Source organism: Gadus chalcogrammus, chromosome 5 (assembly GCF_026213295.1).
Source record: "Gadus chalcogrammus isolate NIFS_2021 chromosome 5, NIFS_Gcha_1.0, whole genome shotgun sequence".
Classification (NCBI taxonomy): Eukaryota; Metazoa; Chordata; class Actinopteri; order Gadiformes; family Gadidae; genus Gadus; species Gadus chalcogrammus.
In genome coordinates, this window is record NC_079416.1 from 22349481 (window position 1) to 22366334 (window position 16854).

Here is a 16854-nt window from a genome sequence, read left to right on the forward strand (position 1 = left end):
TGATTTAGCCGGCCGGATTCAGGTCCAACGTGCTTGACCTGGTGCTTGTTCCCACTCGCTTGTTGTACTGCTGACGTAAACGGTCATCTCAAAGGTTTTCCGCTCCGCTCTCTGTGGCGACACTTTCTGGGCTAGGCCATGATTGTTCCATAAGCTCCTCCCCACAGTGTTCCTCGTTCTAGACAGATGGACGGGACAGTTGTTGACAGCCAACCTGTTCAGTGCTATGAAGAACCTGGTGGAGGAAACGACTCCATGCCTCTAGATTACCGGGAGGTGGCCGTAGTAACCTTGAGCAGTAATGGATGTGGGCCACGTGGAAGTGGGACCGGATGTTGGAGGGAGGATGGAGTGATGAGTGATGAAGTGATGAGTGATGGAGTGATGAGTGATGGAGTGATGGAGTGATGAGGCTGGAGTGATGAGTGATGGAGTGATGAGTGATGAAGTGATGAGGCTGGAGTGATGAGTGATGGAGTGATGAGTGATGGAGTGATGAAGTGATGAGTGATGGAGTGATGAGTGATGGAGTGATGGGTGATGAGTGATGAGTGATGAAGTGATGAGTGATGGATGATGGAGTGATGGGTGATGAGTGATGTGGTTTCAGTTCTGGAGCCCCGGCTGGATGCCCAGGAGGCCGAGGTGGATCACCTGAAGAATAAGAACACAGGTGGGTCTTATTACTCTCACCTGTGTAACCTGTCTAACTCATCTGTTACCTGTCTCACTCACCTATTACCAGTCAAACTCAAATGTTACCTGTGTCACTCACCTGGGACCTGCCTCATCCTTACCTCTGTAACTCTGACCTGCTACTTGTCTGACCCTCACTTGTTACCTGTCTGACTCACCTTTTACCGATCTCTCCATCACCTCTCTAACCCTGATCTGTTACCTGTCACCTGTCTAACTCACCTGTGACCTGTGTCACCCTTACTGTTACCTGTCTTACCCTCACGGTTACCTGTCTCACCCTCACCTGTCTCCCTCAGCAGTAACCTGACTGACACCTGACCAGGGTTGCCTTGGTAACCAGGTGTGTGTGTCCTGTCTGCAGAGCTGTTGGAGAAGCTGCCCTTCCTGGTGATGAGGCTAAGAGCGAGCGAGAGCACAGTGGAGCAGCTCAGGAGGACGAACGCAGGTGAGACTCACCTGTCTTTGCCTGGTCCCAGCGTCCCATTAACTATACACTACTACTCACGGCAACTCTGCATTGTGTGTGTGTGTCTGTGTGTAGTGCTGTCGGCCAGGATGTGTTCCGCTGAGAATCAGATGGAGGAACTCAGGAGACAACGTTCAGGTCTGACACACAACTACACGTTTACACACATCGACAAAAGAACACACAAAACCATAAAGAAACCTGATCAGGTAACCTGGTCTCCAGTGTGTAGTTTAGCCGTTAACCAAATGGTTCGTGGTATCTAGTTCAGTAGGTGGCCTGGTCTCTAGTGGTGTGTAGTTTATCTGGTAACATGGTCTCCGGTGGGTAGTTTAGCTGGTAATCTGGTCTCCAGTGGGTAGTTTAGCTGGTAACCTGGTGTCCAGTGGGTAGTTTAGCTGGTAACCTGGTCTCCAGTGTTCTCAGTGGTGCGACCAGGAGATAATTCTGGGACTTCAGAAGGAAGTGCTAAGATGGCAGAGTTGCAGAACCGGATGGACTCCTGCTCTGCCCAGCTGAACATCCTCCAGACACAGAATGACAGTAAGGGTCGTACACCCATACACCTAACCCTAACCCATACGCCTAACCTACTTTATACAACCCAGTGGCGGACTCAGACTGTTTGAAGGGCAGGGGCGAAAAAATCAAAAGGGCACATTCTGCACAACATGGGGCCCAACCAGCCTGCAAAAAGCTATGATGCATCATGTATGGCACTTTCTCTCGTATTCACCACTCGAGGCAATTCTTTTCAACCATGTAGGCACTGTAAGGGCATGAAGAGGGCACTCATTGAGGCACGTTATCGAATTTTCTTGTTCTGGGGCTCATCATCATAATTTGTTGTATGAAGGTGCAGCAGAGGGCACCCAATCATTTTTTTCACATGTAAAGGGGCAGCCAATATGGCACTTTCTCTCGTATTCGCCACTCTTGAGGGCACTATTTCAACCATGGAGGCACGGGGGGGGGGGGGGGGGGGGGGGCGGTTGCCCCTGCCCCTCCCCCTGAGTCCGCCACTGATACAACCTAACCCTACCTGACATACACCCCTATGTGATTAAAAGCATAAGGTGTACAACAGGAAGTGATGAATACAAATATGTGAGGTTGTATCAGAGGCCAGCAGGGGTTTGTGGTTTATGATTTCAGACCATACAGAGACACTGGTATCCATGGAAACCAGACTAGTTTCCGTAGAGATGCATCTGGGTTCGACCTCCATACAGGTGGTGCAGCTGTTGGCAGGAAGTACAGGTGTGTAGCTACCTGGTCGCTTCCATAGGAGCCAGTATTGATGGTCACAAATAAACTAAATAATCTAAAATATAAAACCCTTTAATTTCATTTAATGAAATATAAAAGAACGTCATATAATAAAATCTAGATGTAATATATTAGGCAGTAATTCTCTCTACTCAGTAACGTTCTCTTATGGATCCTAATGTTCTCTAGGGTCCACTGAACTGTCCGATTTAAGGAGAAGGATGAACGAAACCGAGAACCGGTTGGATCTGATGACCAGACTTACCACCAGTACACCCACCTCCACCGGTACACCCACCTATACAGGTACACCCATCTGCACAGGTGCACTCACCTGCAAAGGTAACACACCTGCAGAGATACTTACATGTCTGCAGGTAAAAACGTGTCACTTGGTAGATCCCTTTTGGCTAACCCAAAGTGTTTCAGCTATCCCTAACGGTTAGGGTTAGCTGAAACATGCATAACTTGGGTTAGGGCCTAACCCAACACATGAAAGATAAAGGTCTAATTGGTCCTTTCAGCTGAGCTAGCCGCTGTGAGGGGGCAGCTAAGGGAACTTGACGGCCGGCTAACAGGTAGGACCCCCATCTTGATGCCAGTGCTTGCATGTTCGGGCAGAGCTGTTAAGTCGAGTTTTGTAATGTAATGTGGGGACTCATAGACACCATGGTTTATAACTGTGGATGTGATGGTTTCAAGTTTTGACAGTATTCTAGGTAATGTGATTATTTTTGACAGTAATCATGTGATTGGTTATGGCAGTAACTGAGGGTTTTGATTGGTTGATTCTCAGACCAGGAGAGCTCGCTGTCTGCTCTGGAGGACCGGCTAGATGTCAGTGCGAACGGGACTGAAGGTATGGAGGGATTCGCAGTGGTTTATGTAGTCCAGCAGTGTGTGTAACAATAAACCAATATATTTAATATTAACATAATGAAAGCCTGTGTGTTGGGACTTCCTTCCAGCAATGGAGTCCAAAGCGATGTCCAATGAGAGCACTCTGTTGGAGCTACAGAGGAAGGTATCAGGTACGTTTATCTACTCCCCCTAACGGCATCTCCTGCTTATATCTCCCACAATGTGAGGAGGTGATATGAGGAGGGGCTATTAGGGTATTGACCAGAACAGGAGGTGTGGTCCTCCTCATTGAAGGTCAGTCCATCCTGGTTCCCAGCAGCTGTTCTCTCTGCTTCCAGACCACACCTCCCAGCTGCTGAGGGTGGAGACCAGAGTCAACATCAGCCAATCCCTGATGGAGCACCTGGAGACCCAACTGAACAGAGGTACACCTCTAGACCCAACACTACACAGGAACACCTCTAGACCCAACACAGGAACACCTCTAGACCCAAAACTACACAGGAACACCTCTAGACCCAACACAACACAGAAACACCTCTAGACCCAATACAGGAACACCTCTAGACCCAACACTACACAGGAACACCTCTAGACCCAACACTACACAGGAACTCCTCTAGACCCAACACAGGAACACCTCTAGACCCAACACAGGAACACCTCTAGACCCAACACAACACAGGCAAATCTCTAGACGAGAAACATGAGATTTGCTATCAACTGGACTTGAAGATCCTCTAGATTTCTAACCTAAGATCTAACCTAAGACGTCCTCCAGTGGCCAGAGAAACCTTGAATATCCTCCCTCCAGATGTGATGTCCAGATGAGTCCAGACCTCCTCATGTCCTTCTCTACTCTAGTTTCAGACTTGGAGGCCACAGGGAGCGCCACCAGCAGGCAGGTGGAGGAACTGCAGGAACTGACCAAAGGTATTTACACTCTTATCTCGTCTCACTTGTTTGCTGAGCACGGTCGGAATATTGGAAAGTTCTGGACGTCCAGACTCCAGAAGCGCCTCTGACTCGTCTGTTGCTACGACGACTCTTTCAGCCCAGGAAGCCGAGCGTGTTGCCATGGCAGCCAGAGTGACCACTGGGGAGAGCCAGAGAGAAGGTAACACCAGTACATTTTCACGCCGTTAATCTGCTTGTTTGATTGGAAAATACCTGAAATGTATACTTACAGTTCTGGAGTCCAGGTTAGAGGCTGAGGAGGCCGCTTTGAAGACCCTGAAGACAGAGGGCTCAGGTATAGCCTATGTTAGCTCAGCCACAAACTACATGAGCTTTGCTACAACATAGCTAATTTACACGCTTTACTATCCTAGCTACAGGCTCAGGCCTAGGTTCTATCTATAGCCTACATTAGTACTCAGGTCCAGTCTAGTTATAGTGTGATCATTCCTCAGGGTTGGAGGAAGGACTGAGATCCACACAGATCCTCGTTGAGGAGCTGCACACCCAGAACAACGGTGAGTCTGCTAGAGGTTCTGCTGACTTCCTGTTCCTTAGCTGCTCTCGGGTGGTTCTTCAAGGTTCTCCTCTTCACCCTAAGGCTGCTACTCCTCTTGGTATCTCCTCCAATGTGAGGAAGTGATATGAGGAGGTGCTTTTAGGGTATTGACCAGAACAGGAGGTGTGGTCCTCCTCATTGTAGGTCAGTCTGTCCTGGTTCCCAGCAGCTGTTCTCTCTGCTTCCAGACCACACCTCCCAGCTGCTGAGGGTGGAGACCAGAGTCAACATCAGCCAATCCCTGATGGAGCACCTGGAGACCCAACTGAACAGAGGTACACCTCTAGACCCAACACTACACAGGAACACCTCTAGACCCAACACTACACAGGAACACCTCTAGACCCAACACAGGTAAAACTCTAGACCCAACACAACACTGGAAAAACTCTAGACCCAACACTACACAGGAACTCCTCTAGACGAGAAAGATTAGATTTGCTATCAACTGGACTTGAAGATCCTCTAGATATCTAACCTAAGATCTAAACTAAGACGTCCTCCAGTGGCCAGAGACACCTTGAAGGTCCTTTCCCCAGATGTGATGTCCAGATGAGTCCAGGCCCTTCCTCATGTCATTCTCTACTCTAGTTTCAGACTTGGAGGCTACAGGGAGCGCCACCAGCAGGCAACTGGAGGAACTGCAACTCGACTTGTCTGTTGCTACGACGGGTCTTTCTGCCCAGGAAGCTGAGGGGGTTACCATGGCAGCCAGAGTGACCGCTGGCGAGAGCCAGAGAGAAGGTAACACAACTAAATTTTCATGTCGTTAATCTGCTTGTTTGATTGGATAATTAAAACATATCTGAGATGTATATTTACAGCTCTGGAGTCCAGGTTAAAGGCTGAGGAGGCCGCTTTGAAGATCCTGAAATCAGAGAGCTCAGGTATAGCATACATTAGCATAGCAACGGCCTACATGAGTTTAGCTAATTAGCCTACATTACACACTCAACAGGGTGTATATAGCCTACATTAGTCCTCGGTTCCAGTCTAGTTATAGTGTGATCTTCCCTCAGGGTTGGAGGAAGGACTGAGATCCACACAGATCCTTGTTGAGGAGCTGCACAACCAGAACAACCGTGAGTCTGCTAGAGGTTCTGCTGACTTCCTGTTCCCTAGCTGCTCTCTGGTGTTTCTTCAAGGTTCTCCTCTTCACCCTAAGGCTGCTACTCCTCCTTGTATCTCCTCCAATGTGAGGAGGTGATATGAGGAGGGGCTTTTAGGGTATTGACCAGAACAGGAGGTGTGGTACTCCTCATTGAAGGTCAGTCTGTCCTGGTTCCCAGCAGCTGTTCTCTCTGCTTCCAGGCCACACCTCCCAGCTGCTGAGGGTGGAGACCAGAGTCAACATCAGCCAATCCCTGATGGAGCACCTGGAGACCCAACTGAACAGAGGTAAACCTCTAGACCCAACACAACACAGGAGCACCTCTAGACCCAACACAACACAGGAACACCTCTAGACCCAACACAACACAGGAACACCTCTGGACCCCACACAGTAATACCTGAAGACCCAACAGAGTACTGGTACACCTGACAAGACTGTGGTCAGAGAAGAATAGCACAATAGATTATTCCTCCATCCTTTGCTCCAATGTTTCCACATCTGCGTAAAATATGTGAAAGATGAGATTTGCTGGACTTGAAGATCCTCTAGATATCTAACCTAAGATCTAACCTAAGATCTAACCTAAGACTTCCTTCAGTGGCCAGAGACACCTTGAATATCCTCCCTCCAGAAGTGATGTCCGGATGAGTTCAGATCTCCTCATGTCATTCTCTACTCTAGTTTCAGACTTGGAGGCTACAGGGAGCGCCACCAGCAGGCAGCTGGAGGTACTGCAGGAACTGACCAAAGGTATTTACACTCTTATCTCGTCTCACACGTTTGCTGAGCTACGATCTGAACTTTGGAAAGTTCCGGACATAAAGACTCCAGAAGCACCTCTGACTTGTCTGTTTCCACGTCGACTCCTTCAGCCCAGGAAGCTGAGCGGGTTGCCATGGCAGCCAGAATGACCGCTGGGGAGAGCCAGAGACAAGGTAATGGCAGTACGATTTCATGCCATTAATCTGCTTGTTTGATTCGAAAAATTGAAATATACCTGAGGTCTTATTTACAGCGCTGGAGTCCAGGTTAGAGGCTGAGGAGGCCACTTTGAAGACCATGAAGACAGAGTACCGAGGTATAGCCTACCTTAGTTTAGGGCTATTAGGGTATTGACCAGAACAGGAGGTGTGGTCCTCCTCATTGAAGGTCAGTCTGTCCTGGTTACCAACAGCTGTTCTCTCTGCTTCCAGACCACACCTCCCATCTGCTGAGGGTGGAGACCAGAGTCAACATCAGCCAATCCCTGATGGAGCACCAGGAGACCCAACTGAACAGAGGTACACCTCTAGACCCAACACAGGAGCACCTCTAGACCCAACACAGGAACACCTCTAGACCCAACACAGGAACACCTCTAGACCCAACACAACACAGGAACACCTCTAGACCCAACACAACACAGGAACACCTCTAGACCCAACACAGGAACACCTCTAGACCCAACACAACACAGGAACACCTCTAGACCCAACACAGGAACACCTCTAGACCCAACACAGGAACACCTCAAGACCCGGCTCAAGCCCAAATGAGTTCAGATCTCCTCATGTCCTTCTCGACTCTAGTTTCAGACTTGGAGGCTACAGGGAGCGCCACCAGCAGGCAGCTGGAGGTACTGCAGGAACTGACCAAAGGTATTGACACTCTTATCTCGTCTCACACGTTTGCTGAGCTACGATCAGAACTTTGGAAAGTTCCGGACATCCAGGCTCCAGAAGCACCTCTGACTTGTCTGTTTCCACGACGACTTCTTCAGCCCAGGAAGCTGAGCAGGTTGCCATGGCAGCCAGAGTGACCGCTGGGGAGAGCCAGAGACAAGGTAATGGCAGTATGATTTCACGCCGTTAATCTGCTTGTTTGATTGGAAAAATTGTAATATACCTGAGATCTATATTTACAGCGCTGGAGTCCAGGTTAGAGGCTGAGGAGGCCGCTTTGAAGACACTGAAGACAGAGAGCTCAGGTAAAGCCAACGTCAGCTTAGCGACAGCCTACATGAGCTTAGCTACTTAGCCTACATTAGTACTTGGGTCCAGTCTAGTTATAGTGTGATCTTTCCTCAGGGTTGGAGGAAGGACTGAGATCCACACAGATCCTTGTTGAAGAGCTGCACACCCAGAACAACAGTGAGTCTTCTAGAGGTTCTGCTTACTTCCTGTTCCCTAGCTGCTCTCTGGTGGTTCCTCAAGGTTTCCTATTCACCCTAAAGCTGCATCTCCTCCTAGTATCTCCTCCAATGTGAGGAATTGATATGAGGAGGTGCTTTTTGGGTATTGACCAGAACAGGAGGTGTGGTCCTCCTCATTGTAGGTCAGTCTGTCCTGGTTCCCAGCAGCTGTTCTCTCTGCTTCCAGACCACACCTCCCAGCTGCTGAGGGCGGAGAACAGAGTCAACACCAGCCAATCCCTGATGGAGCACCTGGAGACCCAACTGAACAGAGGTACACCTCAAGACACAACACTACACAGGAACACCTCTAGACACAACACAGGAACACCTCTAGACCCAACACAACACAGGAACACCTCTAGACTCACCATAAGAGGGTCTAGTACACTTCTAGACCAAAAAGAGAACCAGCACACCTGACAAGACTTGGGTCAGAGAATAATACCACTCAAAGATTATTCCGCCATCCTTTGCTCCGATGTTTCCTCATCCGCAAACCATATCTGTGAAAGATGAAATTTGTCATCAACTGCACTGGAAGATCCTCTAGATATCTTATCTATAATCAAACCTAAGATGTCCTCCAGTTGCCAGAGAAACCATTTGTCTCCTCCCTCCAGATGTGATGTCCAGATGAGTCCAGACTTCTCCTCATGTCATTCTATACTCTAGTTTCAGACTTGGAGGCTACAGGGAGCACCACCAGCAGGCAGCTGGAGGAACTGCAGGGACTGACCAAAGGTATTGACACTCTTATCTCGTCTCACACGTTTGCTGAGCTACGGTCGGAATATTGGAAAGTTCTGGACTTCCAGACTCCAGAAGCGCCTCTGACTCGTCTGTTGCTACGACGACTCTTACAGCCCAGGAAGCTGAGCGGGTTGCCATGGCAGCCAGAGTGACCGCTGGGGAGAGCCGGAGAGAAGGTAACACCAGGACATTTTCACACCGTTATTCTGCTTGTTTGATTGGAAAATTGGATAAACTTTGAGATGAATACTTACAGCGCTGGAGTCCAGGTTAGAGGCTGAGGAGGCCGCTTTGAAGACCCTGAAGACAGAGAGCTCAGGTATAGCCTATGTTAGCTTAGTGCTATTAGGGTATTGACCAGAACAGGAGGTGTGGTCCTCCTCATTGAAGGTCAGTCCGTCCTGGTTCCCAGCAGCTGTTCTCTCTGCTTCCAGACCACACCTCCCAGCTGCTGAGGGTGGAGACCAGAGTCAACATCAGCCAATCCCTGATGGAGCACCTGGAGACCCAACTGAACAGAGGTACACCTCTAGACCCAACACTACACAGGAACACCTCTAGACCCAACACTACACAGGAACACCTCTAGACCCAACACAACACAGGAACACCTCTAGACCCAACACAGGAACACCTCTAGACCCAACACAGGAACACCTCTAGACCCAACACAGGAACACCTCTAGACCCAACACAGGAAAACCTCTAGACCCAACACAACACAGGAACACCTCTAGACCAAATACAGGAACACCTCTACACCAAACACAACACAGGAACACCTCTAGACCCAACACAGGAACACCTCTAGACCCAACACAGTAACACCTCTAGACCCAACACAGGAACACCTCTAGACCCAACACAGGAACACCTCTAGACCCAACACAGGAACACCTCTAGACCCAACGCAACACAGGAACACCTCTAGACCCAACACAGGAACACCTCTAGACCCAACACAGGAACACCTCTAGACCCAACACAACACAGGAACACCTCTAGACCCGGCTCAAGCCCAAATTAGTTCAGATCTCCTCATGTCCTTCTCGACTCTAGTTTCAGACTTGGAGGCTACAGGGAGCGCCGCCAGCAGGCAGCTGGAGGAACTGCAGGAACTGACCAAAGGTATTTACACTCTTATCTCGTCTCACAAGTTTGCTGAGCTATGGTCTGAACTTTGGAAAGTTCCGGACATAAAGACTCCAGAAGCACCTCTGACTTGTCTGTTTCCACAACGACTCCTTCAGCCCAGGAAGCTGAGCGGGTTGCCATGGCAGCCAGAGTGACCGCTGGGGAGAGCCAGAGACAAGGTAATGGCAGTATGATTTCACACCGTTAATCTGCTTGTTTGATTGGAAAAATTTAAATATACCCGAGGTCTATATTTACAGCGCTGGAGTCCAGGTTAGAGGCTGAGGAGGCCGCTTTGAAGACCCTGAAGACAGAGAGCTCAGGTAAAGCCAACGTCAGCTTAGCGACAGCCTACATGAGCTTAGCTACTTAGCCTACATTAGTACTTGGGTCCAGTCTAGTTATAGTGTGGTCTTTCCTCAGGGTTGGAGGAAGGACTGAGATCCACACAGATCCTTGTTGAAGAGCTGCACACCCAGAACAACAGTGAGTCTTCTAGAGGTTCTGCTTACTTCCTGTTCCCTAGCTGCTCTCTGGTGGTTCCTCAAGGTTTCCTATTCACCCTAAAGCTGCATCTCCTCCTAGTATCTCCTCCAATGTGAGGAAGTGATATGAGGAGGTGCTTTTAGGGTATTGACCAGAACAGGAGGTGTGGTCCTCCTCATTGTAGGTCAGTCTGTCCTGGTTCCCAGCAGCTGTTCTCTCTGCTTCCAGACCACACCTCCCAGCTGCTGAGGGTGGAGACCAGAGTCAACATCAGCCAATCCCTGATGGAGCAACTGGAGACCCAACTGAACAGAGGTACACTTCTAGACCCAACACAACACAGGAACACCTCTAGACCCAACACAGGAACACCTCTAGACACAACACAACACAGGAACACCTCTAGACCCAACACTGGAACACCTCTAGACCCAACACTACACAGGAACACCTCTAGACCCAACACAGGAACACCTCAAGACCCGGCTCAAGTCCAAATGAGTTCAGATCTCCTCATGTCATTCTCCACTCTAGTTTCAGACTTGGAGGCTACAGGGAGCGCCACCAGCAGGCAGCTGGAGGAACTGCAGGAACTGACCAAAGGTATTTACACTCTTATCTCGTCTCACACGTTTGCTGAGCTACGGTCTGAACTTTGGAAAGTTCCGGACATCCAGACTCCAGAAGCGCCTCTGACATGTCTGTTTCCACGACGACTCCTTCAGCCCAGGAAGCTGAGCGGGTTGCCATGGCAGCCAGAGTGACCGCTGGGGAGAGCCAGAGACAAGGTAATGGCAGTATGATTTCACGCCGTTAATCTGGTTGTTTGATTGGAAAAATTTAAATATACCTGAGGTCTATATTTACAGCGCTGGAGTCCAGGTTAGAGGCTGAGGAGGCCGCTTTGAAGACACTGAAGACAGAGAGCTCAGGTAAAGCCAACGTCAGCTTAGCGACAGCCTACATGAGCTTAGCTACTTAGCCTACATTAGTACTTGGGTCCAGTCTAGTTATAGCGTGATATTTCCTCAGGGTTGGAGGAAGGACTGAGATCCACACAGATCCTTGTTGAAGAGCTGCACACCCAGAACAACAGTGAGTCTTCTAGAGGTTCTGCTTACTTCCTGTTCCCTAGCTGCTCTCTGGTGGTTCCTCAAGGTTTCCTATTCACCCTAAAGCTGCATCTCCTCCTAGTATCTCCTCCAATGTGAGGAAGTGATATGAGGAGGTACTTTTAGGGTATTGACCAGAACAGGAGGTGTGGTCCTCCTCATTGTAGGTCAGTCTGTCCTGGTTCCCAGCAGCTGTTCTCTCTGCTTCCAGACCACACCTCCCAGCTGCTGAGGGCGGAGACCAGAGTCAACATCAGCCAATCCCTGATGGAGCACCTGGAGACCCAACTGAACAGAGGTACACCTCTAGACCAAACACAACACAGGAACACCTCTAGACTCACCATAAAAGGGTCTAGTACACTTCTAGACCAAAAAGAGAACCAGCACACCTGACAAGACTTGGGTCAGAGAATAATACCACTCAAAGATTATTCCGCCATCCTTTGCTCCGATGTTTCCTCATCTGCAAACCATATCTGTGAAAGATGAAATTTGTCATCAACTGCACTTGAAGATCTTCTAGATATCTTATCTAAAATCAAACCTAAGATGTCCTCCAGTTGCCAGAGAAACCATTAGTCTCCTCCCTCCAGAAGTGATGTCCAGATGAGTCCAGACCTCCCCTCATGTCCTTCTCTAATCTAGTTTCAGACTTGGAGGCTACAGGGAGCGCCACCAGCAGGCAGCTGGAGGAACTGCAGGAACTGACCAAAGGTATTTACACTCTTATCCCATCTCACAAGTTTGCTGAGCTATGGTCTGAACTTTGGAAAGTTCCGGACATAAAGACTCCAGAAGCACCTCTGACTTGTCTGTTTCCACGACGACTCCCTTCAGCCCAGGAAGCTGAGCGGGTTGCCATGGCAGCCAGAGTGACCGCTGGGGAGAGCCAGAGACAAGGTAATGACAGTATGATTTCACGCCGTTAATCTGCTTGTTTGATTTGAAATTTTTAAATATACCTGAGGTCTATATTTACAGCGCTGGAGTCCAGGTTAGAGGCTGAGGAGGCCGCTTTGAAGACCCTGAAGACAGAGAGCTCAGGTAAAGCCAACGTCAGCTTAGCGACAGCCTACATGAGCTTAGCTACTTAGCCTACATTAGTACTTGGGTCCAGTCTAGTTATAGTGTGGCCTTTCCTCAGGGTTGGAGGAAGGACTGAGATCCACACAGATCCTTGTTGAAGAGCTGCACACCCAGAACAACAGTGAGTCTTCTAGAGGCTCTGCTTACTTCCTGTTCCCTGAGTGCTCTCTGGTGGTTCCTCAAGGTTTCCTATTCACCCTAAAGCTGCATCTCCTCCTAGTATCTCCGCCAATGTGAGGAAGTGATATGAGGAGGTGATATGAGGAGGTGCTTTTAGGGTATTGACCAGAACAGGAGGTGTGGCCCTCCTCATTGTAGGTCAGTCTGTCCTGGTTCCCAGCAGCTGTTCTCTCTGCTTCCAGACCACACCTCCCAGCTGCTGAGGGTGGAGACCAGAGTCAACATCAGCCAATCCCTGATGGAGCAGCTGGAGACCCAACTGAACAGAGGTACACCTCTAGACCCAACACAACACAGGAACACCTCTAGACCCAACACAGGAACACCTCTAGACCTGGCTCAAGTCCAGATGAGTTCAGATCTCCTCATGTCATTCTCTACTCTAGTTTCAGACTTGGAGGCTACAGGGAGCGCCACCAGCAGGCAGCTGGAGGAACTTCAGGAACTGACCAAAGGTATTTACACTCTTATCTCGCCTCACACGTTTGCTGAGCTACGGTCTGAACTTTGGAAAGTTCCTGACATCCAGGCTCCAGAAGCACGTCTGACTTGTCTGTTTCCACGACAACTCCTTCAGCCCAGGAAGCTGAGTGGGTTGCCATGGCAGCCAGAATGAACGCTGGGGAGAACCTGAGAGAAGGTAAAACCGGTACATTTTCACGCCGTTAATCTGCTTGTTTGATTGGAAAATTGGATAAAATCTGAGATGTATATTTACAGCGCTGGAGTCTAGGTTAGAGGCTGAGGAGGCCGCTTTGAAGGCACTGAAGACAGAGAGCTCAGGTATAGCCTACGTTAGTTTAGTGCTATATGGGTATTGACCAGAACAGGAGGTGTGGTCCTCCTCATTGTAGGTCAGTCTGTCCTGGTTCCCAGCAGCTGTTCTCTCTGCTTCCAGACCACACCTCCCAGCTGCTGAGGGTGGAGACCAGAGTCAACATCAGCCAATCCCTGATGGAGCACCTGGAGACCCAACTGAACAGAGGTACACCTCTAGACCCAACACTACACAGGAACACCTCTAGACCCAACACAACACAGGAACACCTCTAGACGAGAAAGATGAGATTTGCGATCAACTGGACTTGAAGATCCTCTAGACATCTAACCTAAGATCTAAACTAAGACGTCCTCCAGTTGACAGAGACACCTTGAATTTCCTCCCTCCAGATAATAATAATAATAATACATTTAATTTAGAGGCGCCTTTCAAAACACCCAAGGTCACCTTACAGAGCATATAGTCATCATACATTTTTTAAAAAACAAGACATTGTGGAAAAAATAAATAAATAAATAAATAAATAAACATAAGCAATAAGAAATAAATAAAACAAAAACAAGACAAAACAAAACAAAAAAACAAACAAAACAGTGATCAGTTAGACGTTGTGTGCGAGTTTGAAAAATGTGAGTTTGAGATGTGATGTCCAGATGAGTCCGGACCTCCTCATGTCATTCTCTACTCTAGTTTCAGACTTGGAGGCTACAGGGAGCGCCACCAACAGGCAGCTGGAGGAACTGCAACATGACTTGTCTGTTGCTACGACGAGTCTTTATGCCCAGGAAGCTGAGCGTGTTGCCATGGCAGCCAGAGTGACCGCTGGCGAGAGCCAGAGAAAAGGTAACATCACTACATTTTCATGCCGTTAATCTGCTTGCTTGATTGGATCATTGAAATATACCTGAGATCTATATTTACAGCGCTGGAGGCCAGGTTAGAGGCTGAGGAGGCCACTTTGAAGACCCTGAAGACAGAGAGCTCAGGTATAGCATACATTAGCATAGCAACGGCCTACATGAGCTTAGCTACTTAGCCTACATTATAACTCAGGTCCAGGGTGTCTATAGCCTACATTAGTACTCGGGTCCAGTCTAGTTGTAGTGTGATCATTCCTCAGGGTTGGAGGAAGGACTGAGATCCACACAGATCCTCGTTGAGGAGCTGCACATCCAGAACAACAGTGAGTCTGCTAGAGGTTCTGCTGACTTCCTGTTCCCAAGCTGATCTCTGGTGGTTCTTCAAGGTTCTCCTCTTCACCCTAAGGCTACTACTCCTCTTGGTATCTCCTCCAATGTGAGGAGGTGATATGAGGAGGTGCTGTTAGGGTATTGACCAGAACAGGAGGTGTGGTCCTCCTCATTGTAGGTCAGTCTGTCCTGGTTCCCAGCAGCTGTTCTCTCTGCTTCCAGACCACACCTCCCAGCTGCTGAGGGTGGAGACCAGAGTCAACATCAGCCAATCCCTGATGGAGCACCTGGAGACCCAACTGAACAGAGGTACACCTCTAGACCCAACACAAAACAGGAAAACCTCTAGACCCAACACAGGAACACCTCTAGACCCAACACAGGAACACCTCTAGACCCAACACAACACAGGAGCACCTCTAGACCCAACACAACACAGGAACACCTCTAGACCCAACACAACACAGGAACACCTCTAGACCCAACACAACACAGGAACACCTCTAGACCCAACACAACACAGGTACACCTCTAGACCCTCTGGATCCCACACAGTAATACCTGAAGACCCAACAGAGTACTGGTACACCTGACAAGACTGTGGTCAAAGAAGAATAGCACAATAGATTATTCCTCCATCCTTTGCTCCCATGTTTCCACATCTGCGTAAAATATGTGAAAGATGAGATTGTCTGGACTTGAAGATCCTCTAGATATCTAACCTAAGACTTCCTTCAGTGGCCAGAGACACCTTGAATGTCCTCCCTCCAGAAGTGATGACCATGCGAGTCCAGACCTCCTCATGTCGTTCTCCACTCTAGTTTCAGACTTGGAGGCTACGGGGAGCGCCACCAGCAGGCAGCTGGAGGAACTGCAGGAACTGACCAAAGGTATTTACACTCTTATCTCGTCTCACACGTTTGCTGAGCTACGGTCTGAACTTTGGAAAGTTACGGACTTCCAGACTCCAGAAGCACCTCTTACTTGTCTGTTTCCACGACGACTCCTTCAGCCCAGGAAGCTGAGCGGGTTGCCATGGCAGCCAGAATGACCGCTGGGGAGAGCCAGAGACAAGGTAATGGCAGTATGATTTCACTCCGTTAATCTGCTTGTTTGATTGGATCATTGAAATATACCTGAGATCTATATTTACAGCGCTGGAGGCCAGGTTAGAGGCTGAGGAGGCCGCTTTGAAGACCATGAAGACAGAGAGCTCAGGTATAGCCTACATTAGCATAGCAACGGCCTACATGAGCTTAGCTACTTAGCCTATATTAGTACTTTGGTCCAGTCTAGTTATAGTGTGATCTTTCCTCAGGGTTGGAGAAAGGACTGAGATCCACACAGATCCTCGTTGAGGAGCTGCACACCCAGAACAACAGTGAGTCTTCTAGAGGTTCTGCTTACTTCCTGTTCCCTAGCTGCTCTCCGGTGGTTCCTTAAGGTTTCCTATTCACCCTAAAGCTGCATCTCCTCCTAGTATCTCCTCCAATGTGAGGAGGTGATATGAGGAGGTGCTTTTTGGGTATTGACCAGAACAGGAGGTGTGGTCCTCCTCATTGTAGGTCAGTCTGTCCTGGTTCCCAGCAAATGTTCTCTCTGCTTCCAGACCACACCTCCCAGCTGCTGAGGGTGGAGACCAGAGTCAACATCAGCCAATCCCTGATTGAGCACCTGGAGACCCAACTGAACAAAGGTACACCTCTAGACCCAACACAACACAGGAACACCTTTAGACTCACCATAATAGGGTCTAGTACACTTCTAGACCAAAATGAGAACCAGCACACCTGACAAGACTTGGGTCAGACAATAATACCACTCAAAGATTATTCCGGCATCCTTTGCTCCGATGTTTCCTCATCTGCAAACCATATCTGTGAAAGATGAAATTTGTCATCAACTGCACTTGAAGATCCTCTAGATATCTTATCTAAAATCAAACCTAAGATGTCCTCCAGTTGCCAGAGAAACCATTAGTCTCCTCCCTCCAGATGTGATGACCATGTGAGTCCAGACCTCTCCTCATGTCAT

General features: G+C 48.9%; 1 protein-coding gene across 1 annotated transcript in view; it reads left to right on the forward strand.

The window, feature by feature from the left end:
- LOC130382187 (rootletin-like) overlaps positions 1-16854 on the forward strand; it is a 28674-nt gene that overhangs the window by 1266 nt on the left and 10554 nt on the right. The window contains exons 2-61 of the mRNA XM_056589795.1: positions 611-673; positions 1061-1144; positions 1241-1303; positions 1583-1708; positions 2321-2425; positions 2624-2740; positions 2959-3012; positions 3231-3293; positions 3403-3465; positions 3634-3720; positions 4160-4228; positions 4350-4412; positions 4485-4547; positions 4708-4770; positions 5000-5086; positions 5403-5555; positions 5636-5698; positions 5831-5893; positions 6123-6209; positions 6607-6675; positions 6798-6860; positions 6941-7003; positions 7119-7205; positions 7494-7562; positions 7685-7747; positions 7829-7891; positions 7992-8054; positions 8283-8369; positions 8771-8839; positions 8962-9024; positions 9105-9167; positions 9283-9369; positions 9908-9976; positions 10099-10161; positions 10243-10305; positions 10406-10468; positions 10697-10783; positions 11003-11071; positions 11194-11256; positions 11338-11400; positions 11501-11563; positions 11792-11878; positions 12229-12297; positions 12421-12483; positions 12565-12627; positions 12728-12790; positions 13032-13118; positions 13236-13304; positions 13427-13489; positions 13570-13632; positions 13748-13834; positions 14321-14473; positions 14554-14616; positions 14751-14813; positions 15043-15129; positions 15642-15710; positions 15833-15895; positions 15976-16038; positions 16139-16201; positions 16430-16516. Of these exons, the coding sequence (XP_056445770.1) occupies positions 611-673; positions 1061-1144; positions 1241-1303; positions 1583-1708; positions 2321-2425; positions 2624-2740; positions 2959-3012; positions 3231-3293; positions 3403-3465; positions 3634-3720; positions 4160-4228; positions 4350-4412; positions 4485-4547; positions 4708-4770; positions 5000-5086; positions 5403-5555; positions 5636-5698; positions 5831-5893; positions 6123-6209; positions 6607-6675; positions 6798-6860; positions 6941-7003; positions 7119-7205; positions 7494-7562; positions 7685-7747; positions 7829-7891; positions 7992-8054; positions 8283-8369; positions 8771-8839; positions 8962-9024; positions 9105-9167; positions 9283-9369; positions 9908-9976; positions 10099-10161; positions 10243-10305; positions 10406-10468; positions 10697-10783; positions 11003-11071; positions 11194-11256; positions 11338-11400; positions 11501-11563; positions 11792-11878; positions 12229-12297; positions 12421-12483; positions 12565-12627; positions 12728-12790; positions 13032-13118; positions 13236-13304; positions 13427-13489; positions 13570-13632; positions 13748-13834; positions 14321-14473; positions 14554-14616; positions 14751-14813; positions 15043-15129; positions 15642-15710; positions 15833-15895; positions 15976-16038; positions 16139-16201; positions 16430-16516 (4473 nt within the window). The remainder of the gene's footprint in view (positions 1-610; positions 674-1060; positions 1145-1240; positions 1304-1582; positions 1709-2320; positions 2426-2623; positions 2741-2958; positions 3013-3230; positions 3294-3402; positions 3466-3633; positions 3721-4159; positions 4229-4349; positions 4413-4484; positions 4548-4707; positions 4771-4999; positions 5087-5402; positions 5556-5635; positions 5699-5830; positions 5894-6122; positions 6210-6606; positions 6676-6797; positions 6861-6940; positions 7004-7118; positions 7206-7493; positions 7563-7684; positions 7748-7828; positions 7892-7991; positions 8055-8282; positions 8370-8770; positions 8840-8961; positions 9025-9104; positions 9168-9282; positions 9370-9907; positions 9977-10098; positions 10162-10242; positions 10306-10405; positions 10469-10696; positions 10784-11002; positions 11072-11193; positions 11257-11337; positions 11401-11500; positions 11564-11791; positions 11879-12228; positions 12298-12420; positions 12484-12564; positions 12628-12727; positions 12791-13031; positions 13119-13235; positions 13305-13426; positions 13490-13569; positions 13633-13747; positions 13835-14320; positions 14474-14553; positions 14617-14750; positions 14814-15042; positions 15130-15641; positions 15711-15832; positions 15896-15975; positions 16039-16138; positions 16202-16429; positions 16517-16854) is intronic.